The sequence below is a fragment of the Phocoena phocoena genome, chromosome 4 (genome assembly GCF_963924675.1).
Source record: "Phocoena phocoena chromosome 4, mPhoPho1.1, whole genome shotgun sequence".
In the NCBI taxonomy this organism is placed as follows: Eukaryota; Metazoa; Chordata; class Mammalia; order Artiodactyla; family Phocoenidae; genus Phocoena; species Phocoena phocoena.
The window spans coordinates 142,419,201-142,435,962 of record NC_089222.1 but is presented as its reverse complement, the minus strand read 5'-3'; the positions used below and the strand labels follow the sequence as shown (position 1 = coordinate 142,435,962).

Here is a 16,762-nt window from a genome sequence, read left to right as displayed (position 1 = left end):
GTGTACGAAGCTGAATCCGACCCCCTCTCTGAGCGCGCTGCCTGCTCCTTGGGAGAACAAGGTACGTGCAGAGACCAAGGGACTGAGAGTGGAGGGGTGGAAATGCAGCAAGTGCTGAGTGCTGTGGGCAACAGCTAACCAACAAAAAAAGGGAAAGTGTGCCTGGTTTGGGGGAAATGGGATAATTGGGAGTGACTTCCGACTCAGGGTTAGGAACAGACCACATTTTCTCTCATTTGTAATAATTACTTAATCGCCCAAACCATCCTTAAGCTTGGTACTGTGGGTTGCACTGTGTTCCCTCGAAGTTCAAATGGTGAAGTCCTAACCCCTAGAACCTCAGAATGTAACCTTATTTGGATATAGACCTTTAAAGAGATGACTGAGTTAAAATGAGGTCTTTAGAGTGACCCTAATCCAAAATGACTGGTGTCCCTTTTAAAAGGGGAAAATTGGATCAAGACACACACACAGAGGGATGGCGCTGTGAAGACACAGGGCAAAGTTGGCATCTACAAGCCAAGGAGGGAGAATGGGACAGACTCTCCCTTGCAGCCTCAGAAGGAACCAGCCCTGCCCACACCTTGATCTTGATTTCTGGCCTCCAGAACTGAGAGAGAATGAATGTCTGTTGTTTAAACTGCCCTGTCTGTGTACTTTGTTACAGCAGCCCTAGCCATGGAATACACTGGGCTAGGACACTTCCAAGTGTCAGGGTTTATTGGGCTGTCAAGGGTAAGGCAGTGGCACAGAAGCTGAACCAAGCTACGGGGGGGATAGGGGCTGCAGGGAGAGATGACACTGGCTTTAACACATGAGGGTGAGGATCAAAACCCAAATGCAAGGACAGCCGTACCCGCTGAGTTTTGATGTTTCCCTGACTTTGAAGGGCTAGAGTACAAAATATGTACTGAGGTTTTTGCTAACTGCTGTCAAATGAAAGTTCAACATGGGACACATAAAACCAATCTATGGGTCCCACCTCCCCACCCTCGGCACAGCATGCATTCTCAGTTCCCCTGGATGCCCCCAGCCTCTGCCTGAGGTCAAGAAGATGCCTTTCTCTCCTGGGACAGACTTGCTGCTTGGTCAGCCTCAGAGAAGGGAAAGAACCAAGGGGGAGAGCTAGGTTTTCTTTTCCCGCTGTGGTACTTACACCTCATCCTCAAAGCAGATCTTGGCATACTTGTCCCTGCCACCCCCACTGAGCAACCGGTAGGCGTACGTGTTTGGGGGACACGGGGTCCAGTGGTCACATTTTTGCCTTTTCGGGGCTGGGGCTGTAACAAAAAGGAATATAACAGTTAGCATCATGCAGTATTGATCAGGTGAACCCACTGCTTGACTGTGAACGGCAGCTGTTCTGTCCCAAGACTTCACACCAGCAAGTTCCAGTAGCAGTGGGGGAAAACCGGGAAGACACAAAATTAATTTAACCTGCTTTTGTCTTCAAATAGCAAATATGCCAAAGAGAGGGGATGTTGAGTAGGCGGAACAATTTCAGAAGGGTTGGGAATCACTCTTGATCGTCATGACTGCCATTCTGGGATTGCAAGGCATAGTCTTTTGTATTCCAATTAAAGAAAGATTAGTTGGGTCTAAGAGTGCTGATGAACCAAGAAGTAGCCTATGGAGCATCTATCCAGCTTCTGCATTTACATTCCTGAAACACACACACACCCCTGACCACCACTCTAGCGATGGCTGACCCTTCTCCTTTCCCTTGAGCTTGAGATGCTGAGCTTTTCTGCCTGGGCTGCTATCTCAGTGCTGGCAGGCCCTGGAGATGTCATGCCCAGTGACAGGGGTCAGCACTTGGGGAGGACTGAGGTCAGCTGGCACTGGGTACCCTCTGTATCTCCCACTGCTGGGTGCCTCATTGCCATCACTACCACTCATGTCTCCCCCCTTTCACAGGTGTGGCTGTCCACTGTCACCCACAGAACCCACTGTCCTGCACTGGGTTCAATTTAAATCCCGAGTCTCTAGAAAAAAAAAAATCAGAAAGTGCTCTCACTCCCCCAGTTTGACTGGGGACGTGCTGTTTTATGGATCGCTGCACTCCTCTGTTTTAGCACATCTGGCTAGAAGCACAGCCAGCAGATTGGCTGGAAGGCGCTGTTGGGGGGAATCAGGACACAGATAGTGCTGTGATGGCTGAGTGTTCTGGGGGTTGAGCTGGACCAGGACTCAACTGCTTGGTGAACACAGGGATGCAGGTGCGCACACAGTCCTGGTGCCCAAGAGGACACAGAGTTCTGGGGCCTGTGCACCCCAACATCGTGCTTACTCTGCCCTTCACATCTTCCTCCCCTTTACCTACCTCATCCCCATCACTAACCAAAGCCCCAACCCACCCTGCGCTGCCCAGCTTGCCCTGATTTATTTTCTTTTCCTTAGCCCTCATCACTGCCTAATATCCTGCAATTTCCTTTTTAAAAGCTTCTCCATAAGGACAGGGATGTTGTCTATTTATTTTCACTTTATAACCCCAGCACCAAGTCTGTGTGCAGTGCAAGCAGCTGCTCCATCAATGTTGTTGAACAAAAGTGTAACCGAGCAGGACGCTATGGGGCCTTCCTGAGAGAGATCCCCCACTGCCACCACAGAGTCCTCTGCCTGCCTCTTGTTGGTAGAAAAGCTGTGGTCTCCTAGGGCTCCCCTGAGCCACAAAAGCCTGGTTCAAGAATTAATGATTGCCAAGTCCAGGAAGTGCAGAGAGTCCTGTACAGGAAAAATCCAAGGAGAAACACACCAAGACACATATTAATCAAACTATCAAAAATTAAATACAAACAAAAAATATTAAAAGCAACAAGGGAAAAACAACAAATAACATACAAGGGAATCCCCATAAGGTTAACAGCTGATCTTTCAGCAGAAACTCTGCAAGCCAGAAGGGAGTCACAGGACATATTTAAAGTGATGAAAAGGCAGAACCTACAACCAAGATTATTCTACCCAGCAAGGATCTCATTCAGATTCGACAGAGACATTAAAACCTTTACAGACAAGCAAAAGCTAAGAGAATTCAGCACCACCAAACCAGCTTTACAACAAATGCTAAAGGAACTTCTCAGGCAGGAAATACAAGAGAAGGAAAAGACCTTCAACAACAAGCCCCCCAAAATTAAGAAAATGGTAATAGGAACATACATATCGATAACTACCTTAAATGTAAATGGATGAAATGCTCCAACCAAAAGACACAGACTGGCTGAATGGATACAAAAACAAGACCCATATATATACTGTCTACAAGAGACCCACTTCAGGCCTAGGGACACATACAGGCTGAAAGTGAGGGGATGGAAAAAGATATTCCATGCAAATGGAAATCAAAAGAAGGCTGGAGTAGCAATTCTCATATCAGACAAAATACACTTTAAAATAAAGACTATTACAAGAGACAAAGAAGGACACTACATAATGGTCGAGGGATCAGTCCAAGAAGAAGATATAACAATTGTAAATATTTATGCACCCAACAAAGGAGCACCTCAATACATAAGGCAAATGCTAACAGCCGTAAAAGGGGAAATCAACAGTAACACAAACATAGTAGGGGACTTTAACACCCCACTTTCACCAATGGACAGATCATCGAAAATGAAAATAAATAAGGAAACACAAGCTTTAAATGATACATGAAAACAAGATGGACTTAATTGATATTTATAGGACATTCCATCCAAAACCAACAGAAAACACTTTCTTCTCAAGTGCTCATGGAACATTCTCCAGCATAGAGCATATCTTGGGTCACAAATCAAGCCTTGGTAAATTTAAGAAAGCTGAAATTGTATCAAGTATCTTCTCCAACAACAACGCTATGAGACTGGATATCAGTTAAAGGAAAAAAATCTGCAAAAAATACAAACACATGGAGACTAATCAATATACTACTAAATAACCAAGAGATCACTGAAGAAATCAAAGAGGAAAGAAAAAATACCTAGAAACAAATGACAATGAGAACACAATGACCCAAAACCTATGGGATGGAGCAGAAGCTGTTCTAAGAGGGAAGTTTAGAGCAATACAATCCTACTTCAAGAAACATCTCAACTAAATAATCCTAACCTTACACTCAAAGCAATTAGAGAAAGAAGAACAAAAAACCCCCAAAGTTAGCAGAAGGAAAGAAATCATAAAGATCAGATCAGAAATAAATGAAAAATAAATGAAGAAAACAATAGCAAAGACCAATAAAACTAAAAGCTGGTTCTTTGAGAAGATAAACAAAATTGATAAACCATTAGCCAGACTCATCAAGAAAAAAAGGGAGACGACTCAGATAAATAGAATTAGAAATGAAAAAGGAGCAGTAACAAGTGACACTGCACAAATACAAAGGATCATGAGAGATTACTACAAGCAACTATACGCCAATAAAATGGACAACCTGGAAGAAATGGACAAATCCTTAGAAAAGCACAACCTTCCAAGGCTGAACAAGGAAGCAATAGAAAATATAAACAGACCAATCACAAGCACTGAAATTGAGACTGTGATTAAAAATCTTCCAACAAACAAAAGCCCAGGACCAGATGGCTTTACAGGCGAATTCTATCAAACATTTAGAGAAGAGCTAACACCTATTATTCTCAAACTCTTCCAAAATACAGCAGAGGCAGGAACACTCCCAAACTCATTCTACGAGACCATCATCACCCCGATACCAAAACCAGACAAAGATGTCACCAATAAAGAAAACTACAGGCCAATATCACTGATGAACATAGATGCAAAAATCCTCAACAAAATACTAGCAAATCCTCAACAAAATACTAGCAAACAGAATCCAACAGCACATTAAAAGGATCATAAAGGATCATACACTATGATCAAGTGGGTTTTATCCCAGGAATGCAATGATTCTTCAATATACGCAAATCAATCAATCAATGTGATAAACCATATTAACGAACTCAATAGATGCAGAAAAGCTTTTGACAAAATTCAACACCCATTTATGATAAAAAAGAAATCCCTCCAGAAAGTAGGCATAGCAGGAACTTACCTCAACATAATAAAGGCCATATATGACAAACCCACAGTCAACATTGTTCTCAGTGGTGAAAAACTGAAACCATTTCCTCTAAGATCAGGGAAAAGACAAGGTTACCCACTCTCACCACTATTATTCAACATAGTTTTGGAAGTTTTAGTCACAGCAATCAGAGAAGAAAAAGAAGTAAAAGGAATCCAAATTGGAAAAGAAGAAGTAAAGCTGTCACTGTTTGAGGATGACATGGTACTATACATAGAGAATCCTAAAGATCCTACCAGAAAACCACTAGAGTTAATCAATGAATTTGGTAAAGCAGCAGGATACAAAACTAATGCACAGAAATCTCTTGCATTCCTATACACTAATGATGAAAAATCTGAAAGTGAAATTAAGGAAACACTCTCATTTACCTCTGCAACAAAAAGAATAAAATACCTAGGAATAAACCTACCTAAGGAGACAAAAGACCTGTATGCAGAAAATTGTAAGACACTGAAGAAAGAAATTAAAGATGATACAAACAGGTGTTAAGATATACCATTTCCTTGGATTGGAAGAATCAACATTGTGAAAATGGCTATACTACCCAAAACAATCTACAGATTCAATGCAATCCCTATCAAATTACGAGTGGCATTTTTTACAGAACTAGAACAAAAAAAAATCTTAAAATTTGTATGGAGACACAAAAGACCCCATATAACCAAAGCAGTCTTGAGGGAAAGAAACGGAGCTGGAGGAATCAGACTCCCTGACTTCAGACTATACTACAAAGCTACAGTAATCAAGACAGTATGGTACTGGCACAGAAATAGAAATATAGATCAATGGAACAGGATAGAAAGCTCAGAGATAAACCAATGCACATATGGTCACCTTATTTTTGATAAAGGAGCCAAGAATATATAATGCAGAAAAGACTGACTCTTCAGTAAGTGGTGCTGGGAAAACTGGACAGCTACATGTAAAAGAAAGAAATTAGAACAGTCCCTAACACCATACACAAAAATAAACTCAAAATGCATTAAAGACCTAAATGTAAAGCCAGACACAATCAAACTCTTAGAGGAAAACATAGGCAGAACACTTATGACATACGTCAGTGCAAGATCCTTTTGGACCCACCTCCTAGAGAAATGGAAATAAAAACAAAAAAAACCAAATGGGACCTAATGAAACTTAAAAGCTTTTGCACAGCAAAGGAAACCATAAATAAGACAAAAAGACAAACCTCAGAATGGGAGATAATATTTGCAAATGAAGCAACTGACAAAGGATTAATCCCCAAAATATACAAGCAGCTCATGCAGCTCAATATCAAAAAAACAAACAACCCAATCCAAAAATTGGCAGAAGACCTAAATAGACATTTCTCCAAAGAAGATATAGAGATTGCCAACAAACACATGAAAGGATGCTCAACATCACTAATCATTGGAGAAATGCAAATCAGTACTACAATGAGGTACCACCTCACACCCGTCAGAATGGCCATCATCAAAAAATCTACAAAAAATAAATGCTGGAGAGGGTGTGGAGAAAAGGGAACACTCTTGCACTGTTGGTGGGGATGTAAGTTGATACAGCCATTATGGAGAACAGTATGGAGGTTCCTTAAAAAACTAAAAATAGAAGTACCATATGACCCAGCAATCCCACTACTGGGCATATACCCTGAAAAAACCATAATTCAAAAAGAGTCGTGTACCACAATGTTCATTGCAGCTCTATTTAAAATAGCCAGGACATGGAAGCAACCTAAGTGTCCATCGACAGATGACTGGATAAAGAAGATGTGGCACATATATACAATGGAATATTACTCAGCCATAAAAGAAGTAAAACTGAGTTATTTGTAGTGAGGTGGATGGACTTAGAGTCTGTCATACAGAGTGAAGTAAGTCAGAAAGAGAAAAACAAATACCATATGCTAATACATATATATGGAATCTAAAAAAATAAATGGTTCTGAAGAACCTAGGGGCAGGACAGGAATAAAGATGCAGATGTAGAGAATGGATTTGAGGACATGGGGACGGGGGAGGGTAAGCTGGGACGAAGTGAGAGAGTGGCATGGACATATATACACTACCAAATGTAAAATAGATAGGTAGTGGGAAGCAGCCACATAGCACAGGGAGATCAACTCAGTGCTTTGTGACCACCTAGAGGGGTGGGATAGGGAAGGTGCGAGATGAAAGAGGGAGGAGATATGGGGATATATGTATACGTATAGCTGATTCACTTTGTTATAAAGCAGAAACTAACACATCATTGTAAAGCAATTATACTCCAATAAAGATGTTTAAAAAAAGAGAAAGAAAACAGAGCTACCCTATGGTGGAGGGGTGGGGTGTGTGTGGGTAAGTTAGAGTTTGGGATTAACATATACATTCTACTATATATAAAATAAACAAGAAGGATTTACTGTACAGCATGGGGAAATACATTCAATATCTTATAATAAGCTATAATGGAAAAGAATCTGAAAAAGAATATATATATAACTGAATCACTGTGCTGTACAGCAGAAACTGACACAACATTGTAAATAAACTATACTTCATTTAAAGAAAAAAAAATTTTAAAAAGTTAAAAAGAATTAATGATTGAAAGGATGTGAACATGTAGTGACCAAAATAGCAGTTGCGTCAGTAGAACTGGTAACAATTTAAAAGGTAAATCAGCCATATGGCAATCACAGAATTTTTAGTTCCTCTCTGAAGGACATGGATAACAGTATCTGAAAAATATCCCTGAGTTGTTTTTCAGGTGCTAAAACCATCACTAAGTGGAAGAAGTTAACTACTCGATGACCATGAGCACGTAGCCTCCAGAATTACTGCTGCCTGAGGATTGGTAAAATGTGACCCTGCCCCTTACCTCACCATCAACCAATCAGAGAACTCTGCCCAAGTTGATCACATACTCCAAGACTCACTCTCTCCCTTACCTTGCCTTTAAAAGTGCTTCCCTGAAACCCATCAGGAAGTTCTGGTCTTTTGAGCACTAGCTGCCTAGACTCCTCGCTTGGCGTCTTCAATAAACGCTGCACTTCCCTTTACCACAACCAGGTGTCAGTAGACTGGCTTTACTGCAGGTGGGTGAGCAGACCCAAGCTTAGTTCGGTAACGAATGAATATGGACATCTGGTCCCTCATGGGACAGAAATCTGCACCTACTTTGGCAGAAAACTCAGAGACACTGAACCCTGCTCCCTCCTGCAAAAGGGAAGAGGGACGTTGAGTCAGGGCTTTCTGCACACGTGCTACTGCAGCTCTAGTCTACTTTTACCAATTTTTCCTCCTGTGGATTCTAATTTTTTAAGTATCAAAGGACCTTGGGATTTTATCTTTTCTTATCTAGTTTCTGAAGAAAAAAATTGAAAGTAATAGGCAAAAGGAAGGAAAAAATCCTATGTATATTCACCCTACAGAATCTTCACTGTTTTACCTTTTGGTATATTTCCTTCCAGACTTTTCTATGCCCTCAGAGGGCATCTGCAATGTTGGAAAACATGGATTAAACATATACAAATAGTATGTTACCTCACTTACATTTTCATATAAGATACTCACTACATTTTTTCTTAATCTCCAGTTACCTAAATTCAAAGCAAGGGGCCTGACCATTAACATGAAAAAGTGCCATAAATATGGTATTTGCTCAATCTTTCCTGGTTTTGAACACTGAAGTGTATTTATTTCAGTCTTTTTTAAAATTTAATGATAACGCTCATTACTTTGAATTTAGAAGTAATTTACCTAAAAACACACTGAGTATGGTACTTGAAAATGTAACTAATATACTGTTTAAAAGTTAGGTGTGCCCTGTTTCCTGAGTTTGTAGATGTCCTGAGTACATATACAGATGGTCCTTGATTTACGATGGTTCTACTTTATGATGGTGCACAAGGGACATGCTTTCAGCAAAAAACGTGCTTCGAATTGTGAATTTTTATCCTTTCCCAAGCTAGTGATGTGTGGTCCAATGTCTTTGTGATGCTGGGCAGTGAGAGCTGCAGCTCCCCGTCAGCTACAGGACCAGGAGGGTGAACAACCGATACCCTGACAACCATGCTGGACCCAGACAGCCCTTCTGTTTTTCATTTTCAGTACAGTATTCAGTAAATTACAGGATATAGTCAACACAATTAGAAAATGGGCTTTGTGATAGATGAGGCGGTCCAACTGTAGGCTAGTGTACGTGTTCTGAGCATGGTTAAGGTAGGCTAGGCTAAGCAAGGATGCTCAGTATGTTGGGTGTATTAAATGCATTTTGAACTTATGATATTTTCAACTCATTATAGGCGTATTGGGACGCAACCCCATCATAAGTGGAAGAAGCTCTGTACTCAGTCTAGAGAGAACCGTCTTAAAGTGGGATCCACACTCATTCTGCCTGCCACCTGCATTTCCCTTAATGTAGGCGAGCCTTCCCTAACAAGCACACACACTTGCTCACTGGCCCCTGCTGTTCTTGGCAGGACTCCTTCAAGATTCACTGAACCAGCTCCCTACTCTTGGAGAAGGACATTATTTCCAGGCCCTATGCTGTCATCACGATGCTGTCGGAGTGCCCTGACTACATGATCCTTTCGACCTCCGTCCTCACCGAGCGCTGGGCGTGCAGACAGGTGTGCTATGATCCACAGAGGTGGATGGTCTAACACAGCCCCGGCCCCAGCGGAGCTTAAAAGATAAGGTCACGAGGACGCCGCGTACCGCCTGACCCCCACAGGTCATGGTAGTTTGGAGACAGAATGACAACAGATTCGTATGGGAGGTAGGGAGGGAAACCAGAAAGGGTATTTTACTTTATTTTTAAGCCAGCTGAAAAGACAGAAGCAAACAGGGTCTGATAACATTGCCAATGAGTGGGAGAAAGATTCCCATGGGGTGAAAGAGACCGCATATCTCCCGGAGCCATGGCTCAGCATCACCCACACTGCTTTTGAGGCTTAACAGTTAAGAACGACTACACAGGTGTAACTATCCATCTTCCCAGCCACTAACCCTGTGTGCTGACTCTCTCCTGTGCCAGCCACATGGTCTGATCAGTAAGTACACGACACAGCTCAGAGAGCAGAGAGAAGCTAAACTTGGGTGAGAAATTAAACCTCTGAGTAACAGGGAAGGAGAGGGCCAAAAGGGGAAAGAGCGCGTCTTCGCAAAAACGTTGGGAAGCTTTAGAAAACAATCTGCATTTTTATGATTTAGCTAAGGGCTGTGCCTGCAAACATATCAAATAAGAGCTTTATATATTTAATATAATGTAAATAATATTAAAATATATTGCTATATTGTAAAAATAGCAAGTGAATGGTTTCTTTTTTATTGAAGTATAGTTGATAGCTGATTGAAAATGTTGTGTGAGGCTTCCCTGGTGGCACAGTGGTTGAGAGTCCGCCTGCCGATGCAGGAGACGCAGGTTCGTGTCCCGGTCCGGGAAGATCCCACATGCTGCGGAGCGGCTGGGCCCGTGAGCCATGGCTGCTGAGCCTGCGCGTCCGGAGCCTGTGCTCCGCAATGGGAGAGGCCACAACAGTGAGAGGCCCGCGTACCGCAAAAAAAGAAAATGTTGTGTGAGTTTCAGGTGTACAGCAAAGTGATTCAGTTTTATATATATATATATATATAACACACACACACACACACACACACACACATATATGTACGGATATATGGCTTCTTTTTTTATACATTTATTTAATTAATTAATTTATTTTGGGCTGTGCTGTGTCTTTGTTGCTGCACGTGGGCTTTCTCTAGCTGCGGCAAGCAGGGCCCGCTCTTCGTTTCGGTGGGTGGCCTTCTCTCTGCGGTGGCTTCTCTTGTTGCGGAGCACAGGCTCTAGAGCGCAGGCTCAGTAGTTGTGGCGCACAAGCTTAGTTGCTCCGCAGCATGTGGGTTCTTCCCGGACCAGGGCTCGAACCCGTGTCCCCTGCATCGGCAGGCAGATTCTTAACCACTGCACCACCAGGGATGTCCCAGATATACGGTTTCTAGGTAACGTTTATTTCAGGTGTACAGCAAAGTGATTCAGTGATACACACACACACACACACACACACACACACACACACACATATCAAGATAAAGTTTATTTCGCCTAGAAATAAGCTGTGAAGCTGAACTTGCAGGCATTCACTACTTGCCCTTCTTTTTTTGGCACCGGGACCAACAGGCCTTGTGAGCCCTGAGTACGATCTCTAAGTGCACCTCCAGGACAGGGGCCTAAGGCAGGGCAGCAGGTTCCAAACTGGGGTGGGGTGGGGAAGCGTGGTGGGAGGAGACAGAGGGAACGGGATCAAGCCACACAGAGATTCCAGGGAGTTTGGGTTCTTCCCCTCAGCTGTCCCTTGCCCGTCCTCCTGCCCGTCAGAAAGAAACATGGTCGGCCCTTCCCTCCTTTCCGAGGGTTCGCATCTTGGATTCAACCAACCAGAGACTGAAAAGATTCCAAAAAAATTCCAGAAAGATCCAAAAAGCAGAATTTGAATTTGCATCCTGTAGGCAACGATTTATATAGCATTTACATTGTCTTAGGTATTGTATGTAATCTAGAGATGACTTAAAGTGTGTAGGAGGGTTTGTTAGGAGGGTAAATCCTCAGAATTCTTATCACAAATTTTTTTTCTATTTCTTTAATTTTCTATCGATATGAGATGACGGATATTCACTAAACTTGTGATAATCGTTTCCTGATGTTTGTAAGTCAAATCATTACGCTGTATGCCTTGAACTTACACAGCATTGTACGTCAATTATATCTCAATAAAACTGGGAGAAAAAAAGAAGAGAAAAAAATAAAGTATACGGGAGGATGTGGGTAGGTTATGTGCAAATATTGCACCGCTTTATATAAGGCACTTGAGCATCCGTGCATTTTGGTATCCGCGGGGGTCCTGGAATCAATCGCCCATGGATGCGGGGGGTGACTGTAGTAGTCACAACCCGGCTTGGTGTTCCAAAACTCACTGGAAACCTGAGAAATGCTCGTCACAGCAGTGAGCTGCCACGTTATGCCCGTCCGACTGGCAAACTCAGAAAGCTGGGACACGCGAGTGTTGGTGAGGATGGTGTGAGACAGGAGCCCGGCAGGCAGGCCCATTCTGGAAAGGCGTCGGGCTCGACCGAGTCACCTGAAGCTGACACGCACACTATGGCTCCACTCCTGCGTATGTACATCCCGAAGAAAATTTCAGCCAGGTCCACAAAGAGACCTGCGAGGGTGCTCCCCACACAGCATCTGTGTGGTGATAAGCTAGAGGCAATGCGGAGCCGTCTCCAAGTCCCCACGAGGGAAAGAGGAGGAAAAGGCGAGGACTCGTGCCCCGGGGTGATGCAGCTGCGAGCAGCTTCGGAGGAGAAACACCCACAGCACGACGGGGCCTTGGGCATGGCGCTGAGTGACACCAAGAACCAGGTCTGTAAGAGCACTGGAATGCAGGCTGGTAAAACAGGACAGCCTGGTCTGCACTTAGGTGTTCAAGCAGAAAGGTGTCATTAGATGCCTCCGAGCGCTGGGAGAGAAGTCAGAGAGGGAAGTGGGGATAAAGGGAGAAATCAACAAAATGAAGGAGGCTTGGGCCGTGGCAGTGATGGCGTGGCAGGCAGGTTACCTCCACCCCTGGTACAGAGGTGAGAATCGGGGAGTGTGGCCAGACCACTCGAGGTGGCTGTCCTCTTGCTCTCTGTCCCTCCTCTGCTTGACCAGGGCCTGCTGCACCGACACCCCACTCACATGACTGACCTTCCTACGTGCTTGCCCCGGGCTCAGCTAGTGACTGTTCTTATCAAGGGGGCGGTGAGGGGCCTGGTCCTCTGCTGGTTTCCCTGGTAACCGATGAGCCAACCTGAGGCCAATTCCCCCTGTAACTGCCAACACCCCCCCTGCCCCTAGGAGCAAAGTCTGCGGCCAGGTCTTGCCCACCACGGTGGGGTGTGGCTCCAGGACCTTGTTCCAGACGTGTAAGCTCCCCCATCCGTTAGACCAATGATGTCTGTGTTGCTGACCCTGGGCACTTTCTTAGGTCTTGAAGCTGGGCAAGTGCAGGTCTTGTAGGCCTGCAGGGGGCAGCCCAATGGGGAGAAAAGGGGGAGAGGTAGTCCGAGGAGGGGAGACTTGGGAAGCTGAGCCCCGCCGGGGGAGGGAGACTGTGCGTCTGTCCTTTCCCGGCGGCGAGCACAGAACCTTCCACAAAGTCGAGGGACTGAATGTGAGGCCTAATCGCCCCCAATGAAACACGAGAAATAGGGAGAGGCAGGGATGCCAGAGCAGGGAGAGCTGGTGCCCACGCAGATTCCAGCAGCTCCCAAGGATCCTGACCGGGAAGAGTTGGGCCACGTCTAGAAAATGAGCGCGAGCCAGTGGGACTTGCCCATGAGTGCGAAATCGCGTGGAAACGGAGAGGGGGCAACATCCAACCTATGGACAGACGGTGTGAACCCAGGAGAGCTGGGCTTGCAGGGTAAGAGTTAACTTCACGGAAATCTGAAGCCAAGATCAAAGGTTTCCACAGCTGAGTCAAGAAATGGGCCTTTTTAGAGAGAAAAGATAAGGAAGTGGAAAAAGCTAAACCTGGATAAAGTGAGGCCAGCCCAAGGAGGTGGGAGTGGGTCGTCTCACTCGGGGGGGCCTTGGCCACGGGGGTTCAGTGCTCAGAGCCTCGGTATCCGAGGCTTATTTCGCTCAGAGCCCAACACTGATCTCACATCTCAACGTGATCCTTCCTTTGCTTCCGATTCTGAGCGGATGTGTCCCCCGCACGTGGCCCGGGGGACTGCGGAACATAGGACAATGTGCAGGGCCGGGGTAACGGAGGGGCTCCAGAGCCCTGCAGCCTACAGAAGCTGAGCTCCTCCTGGAGCCTGGTCCCAAGACGGGGAAAGCACCCTCTTCCTGCCTCTCTGGCAGGCACAGGAGGGGGGCAGCGCCTGGATAAGGGGCACATGTCCCTGAGGAGCATCTCCCCGGCCACACTGCTCATGACAGCACGGAGCAAGTCTGGCCGCATGCACCATGCACCATGCTGTCCCCTTTGAACCTCTCGTTCATGTGAGCACTGGGCTGAATCAAAGACTCCCTCCAAACTCTGAGTCCAGCCCCCAAGCAGTCATGTGTACCCCGAGAGTGGAGGTCCTGAGCCAGCAGGTGTCAGGATGCAGTGTCACAGCCGGCTCTCACTACCACCCTTGGGTTCCCAAAACTTGCTGTGCTTCAGTCACGGGGGAGGGTGACAGTTCCTCCCCGGCCCCCGTTGGTGGGAATCAGAAACCATGTAAACGAGCCCTTCTAGAAACACCAGGTCAGAGGCAGCTCCTCGACACAAGCCTGTAACCAGGACCAAGTTCACCTTTTGTGTAAAAATGGAGAAGATGAGAAAGCAAGCCCTTTGAGGGCAGTTCCCACGCCCTCCACACATGGGGGTCTCCCCCGCGGCACTGGGCCTCATCCACAATCCATATGCAATAATCTATCTGATTACAAGCAAATTCACTGTGAAAACCTTATTTAAAATAAAAACACCAATCATAGTCGATTTCTGGAGAGTTCTTTTTTTTTTTTCTTGGACACAAAAGGTAATTAAATCTGAAAAGGAATGGTTTTTTTACAAATTTTTAAAATCATTACCCAGTTCTTTATATTTGTGCAAATTCATTTTGTAGAGTTTATTTCTGTGTTAAAAATACACTAGCACACCTATTTACCATGAGATTGTGAAAAAGGGTGCATATGACTACTTTAGGGTCCCACACGTTTTCCAATGTAATTTTTAGTGGATATCTTATAATTTACTTCATTCCTAATTCCAACACATATTTTTATTTAATGCATCTTGCCCATAAAGTTTGTTTTTTTAACATCATGGTTTGCCTTGGGGTCTCATAAGGCATGAGGAGGGGTACCTACCTTGGAATAGTATGGGAACTACCAGAGAGGCTTTTTCCCCTTCTTCCTCCTCCCCTCCCCCTCCCCTCCCCCCTCCTCCTTCCCCCTCCCCTCCCCCCTCCCTCCCCCTCCCCTCCCCCTCCTCCTCCCTCCCCCTCCCCCTCCCCTCCCCCTCCCCCTCCCCTCCCCCTCCCCCTCCCCTCCCCCTCACCATAATCATCAACATAAATGGCCAGTAGGGGCAGTGCTGAGGTCAGGGCCCAGTCTCAGCACAGCAGCTGGGATGCGAGTCCTTGCTTGGACCCCACTGTGGTACCCACCTTTGAGGACAGGCCTCTCACCGATGCTTCGGATGCTGTAGGCAGCTCTGGACAGGGACACATCTGGAATGAGCTCTGCCAGCAGGTACCCAGAATACCAGGCGCACAGGGAGGCGAAGATGAAGAACATTGCCTTTAGGGTGCCTGCGCACAGACAAGACAAGACACGTTGGCTGCCTCCGCCACTGACCCTCTCCTCCTCGGCCTTCCCTGGATGGCATCCCTGAACCAGTGTCAGCAGGATGCCCTGAGGGGAATCACCCCGGGAGGCGGTGGGCTGGAGAGGGCCCGGGGCCACTCAGTGGAGCCACAAGAGCGGGTACCAAGAACAGGATGTGAAAGCGGTCCAGGCCGAGGTTCCCTATTTGTTGCTGTGTTGGGTCTCAGAGCGTCCTCAGAGGCTTAGGTCAAGGACTCATCAGGCGGCCCTGACAGGGGCCTAAGGACAGAAGCGGCCCTTCCCTCATGAGCCGCTGGAAGCTCCTGGAAGCAGATGGAAGCTCTCGGGGGCGGCGGGGGCAGGTCTGTTTTGTTTACTGCTGTGTCAGCAGTGCTGAGGATGGTACCTGGTGCCTGTGAGCACACAACCGCCCCGTGACACTGGAAAAGGTCCCCAGACTGTCAGTATCCTCAGAAACAAGGCTGTGGGGACACCCAAGGTTCCTGGCAGCAGAAAGTCCCTGCAGAGAGTTTGTTAACTCCAGAACCTTCCTCTCAATTCTGCAGGAAAAGGCACTGCCCCGCTCCTGGGTTACAGGAGGCCTAAGGGACAGCTCTGTCCCTTCACAGACAATCTGCCCCCGGGTCTTACAGACTTTACTCCTTAAATAGCTCGCAGGTCAGGACTGTGCAGGATTACCAAACCTGCCAAGATGCAGGGATGGCCCGAGGCCCTGCATAAAGGGACCTCAGGGATGGCCCTATCAGTGTTTATGTACTGAGAAATAAGTCCTGAGAAATAAGAAGAGGACGGATGGTTGGATGGATGGAAGGAAGGAAGTAAAACAAGAGGAGGGGAGGGGAGGTGAGAGGAAGAGCCCGCCCACCTGACCACACACCCTCCTCGGCTGCCTCATTTCTGTCCCCTCTCAGGCCAAGCATCTGGAAATAACCGTCCTCTGGATCAGCCTCCAGGCCTCACCTTCCACCCACGGCTCAGGGCAGCTGTGCTGGTCTAGGCCTCCAAAGCCTCCAGGCTGCCAGCCCCAGGCCCCCGATGACGGTCCTGACCCGTCCATGTCCCCCCTGGGCAGCACCCACACTCCTGGGGCGGGTTGGGGGTGTCTCCCACGCTGTCTCTGCTGGCTTTTCCCTCACACGGTGCAGCCTGGCTCTCTCCGCAGGATCCCAGATGAACTGACCCCCAGACCATCCTCTGAGCTCCCGACAAGCATGTCCACTTGCTGGACATCCCTCTGGGCACCCGGGACGTCTCGCAGGGCCTGACACTTAGCACGTCCCACATGAAACCCTTGATTCTCCCCGGCTCCCTGAGTCTGCTCCTGCCCCACATCTTGCCCAGGACAGGGTCAGA

General features: G+C 46.4%; 1 protein-coding gene across 1 annotated transcript in view; it reads right to left on the bottom strand.

Annotated features, from left to right (window-relative positions):
* The window catches only part of FAM3B (FAM3 metabolism regulating signaling molecule B), a 29,323-nt gene extending 12,857 nt beyond the window's left edge, over positions 1-16,466 (bottom strand). Inside the window, exons 1-3 of the mRNA XM_065875918.1 lie at positions 16,370-16,466; positions 15,229-15,372; positions 1,157-1,280 (exon numbers count right to left, since the gene is read on the bottom strand). Of these exons, the coding sequence (XP_065731990.1) occupies positions 1,157-1,280; positions 15,229-15,372; positions 16,370-16,466 (365 nt within the window). The remainder of the gene's footprint in view (positions 1-1,156; positions 1,281-15,228; positions 15,373-16,369) is intronic.
* Positions 16,467-16,762: the final 296 nt, after the last annotated feature.